We start from the raw sequence: 1,660 nt of genomic DNA on the forward strand, positions 1-1,660 counted from the left end.
TTGACCAAAAAAAAAAAAAGATAGATAGATTGGATTTTCGTTTATTCCATTTTTTGCATTGACTGATTAATAATCCCAAGTGCCTTATTAGTGTGTAAATCTTCTCTTATCTTTTTCTAAATCATATATGTTCTCGATCCCTGTAAGAACTTTGATATCAAAAAGTCTAAGCTACACAAATTTCTTTCAAAACAAGATTCAAAAGAGAGCTCTCTTCAATACTATAGCTAGAAGCTACTATTACTCTATTACACAAGACAATGACGTAAGTCCCTATACACAGCAACAAAACTGGGACCAACATATAACAACCTCGCTAACAAAATTGATAGTTTCATAGTCTTATCTATTATAACACAAAGTCTTGTCGACCCATCCACAATCACTTAAATCTTGTCAGGAGCTCGGTTATGGACTGGAAGCTTTCCTCGAGGCTTACTGTGGATCGGATAATCACTGCGTAACAATCGAGCAAGTTTCTTCATATCCTCTGAAAAAAATAGTTCACGTTTTGGTAGGCTATTAGCGGTGGTGAGATCATCGATATGCTGCCAATACAAATTATTTACGAAATTATTGATAATGAATGAATAAACGAAGAGAGTAAATCTATGATAGTCTTAAAGAAGATTTACAAGACAAACAAACCTTAGTGGTGTCAAAATCTCCAAATATTTTGATCTTCTTGTGCTCTCCTGCAATAAAGCCAAAACATATATAGAATGAAGACATGCTCAATACTTTTACTAATTATTAATTATTAACCAAAAATGAACATCATTTTTTTATAAAGGAGAAAGAAACTGATCTTTGTACAAAACTTTAAACAAGTTTTGACCGAAAAATAAGAAACACAAAACTTAGTAAAGGAAATATACAAATGCTACACATTTTACAACTATATATGTTTGTTGTTGCCTGTTGTGATTATAGGTTATGTCTAGGAGGATGACGTGCTGGTCCACGATAATCATCATAGAAAGCTACAAATCGACCAGAAGTTTTTTTCTTCTTGGGTTTCCATTTAAATGAAGAACTCTTACTTCTCTTATGAAACCCTATTTTTCGCTCCACCATCAGATGCTTCGATGCACCTGATGAAATCTTTATACTCCAATCATCGTTATTCATCGCCCTCACTTTCTCCTTCTCGTCCCTAGCCACCGTGGTTCTCATTGTTCTCCCGGACCTTAGTTTCCTCGGTGCTCCACTGTTGGTAAAGTCGTGGGAATCCTGTTATGGTGTATAAGTTGATAATGGATGGATTTCCCTTTAAATATACAAATTATTTGAGAAATAATTTAATGAAAAGAATCCTACTTTAGGATGCAGTGTCGATGTATATTTATCTCCAAAATAGTCAAGACTCTTCTTGTGACCAGCATCTCCGCCTATCAAAACAAATCGAGAGATACACAATGTAAAAGAAAGTTTTAATAGCTATTTTATTAAGCTAATCTTCAGAAAAAAACAATGATTATGCAAAGATAACCGTATAAGGTAACGGAAGAAAAGTTATAAAATTAGGGGTCTTATGTAAATAGGCACCTTCATGAGCATAGACTAGGATATGGTCGTCTTCTAGGGCTTGAATGATAATAAGGAAAGCTACTACTATGATGTGAATCTCATCATGATTATCAAAAATATATGCTTCCAA

The 1,660-nt window shown here is 33.8% G+C and overlaps 1 protein-coding gene across 1 annotated transcript; it reads right to left on the reverse strand.

Annotated features, from left to right (window-relative positions):
* Window positions 1–233: 233 nt before the first annotated feature.
* LOC130505325 (protein GOLVEN 3-like) lies at window positions 234–1,645 on the reverse strand (the record flags this gene model as incomplete). The annotated part of the gene is made up of 5 exons (XM_056999926.1): window positions 234–548; window positions 649–695; window positions 1,044–1,233; window positions 1,321–1,391; window positions 1,549–1,645. Coding segments are annotated over 5 exons (567 nt in total), but the record flags the coding sequence as incomplete, so codon positions are not given.
* Between the last annotated feature and the right edge of the window lie 15 nt (window positions 1,646–1,660).

This window comes from Raphanus sativus, unplaced genomic scaffold (assembly GCF_000801105.2).
Source record: "Raphanus sativus cultivar WK10039 unplaced genomic scaffold, ASM80110v3 Scaffold2173, whole genome shotgun sequence".
In the NCBI taxonomy this organism is placed as follows: Eukaryota; Viridiplantae; Streptophyta; class Magnoliopsida; order Brassicales; family Brassicaceae; genus Raphanus; species Raphanus sativus.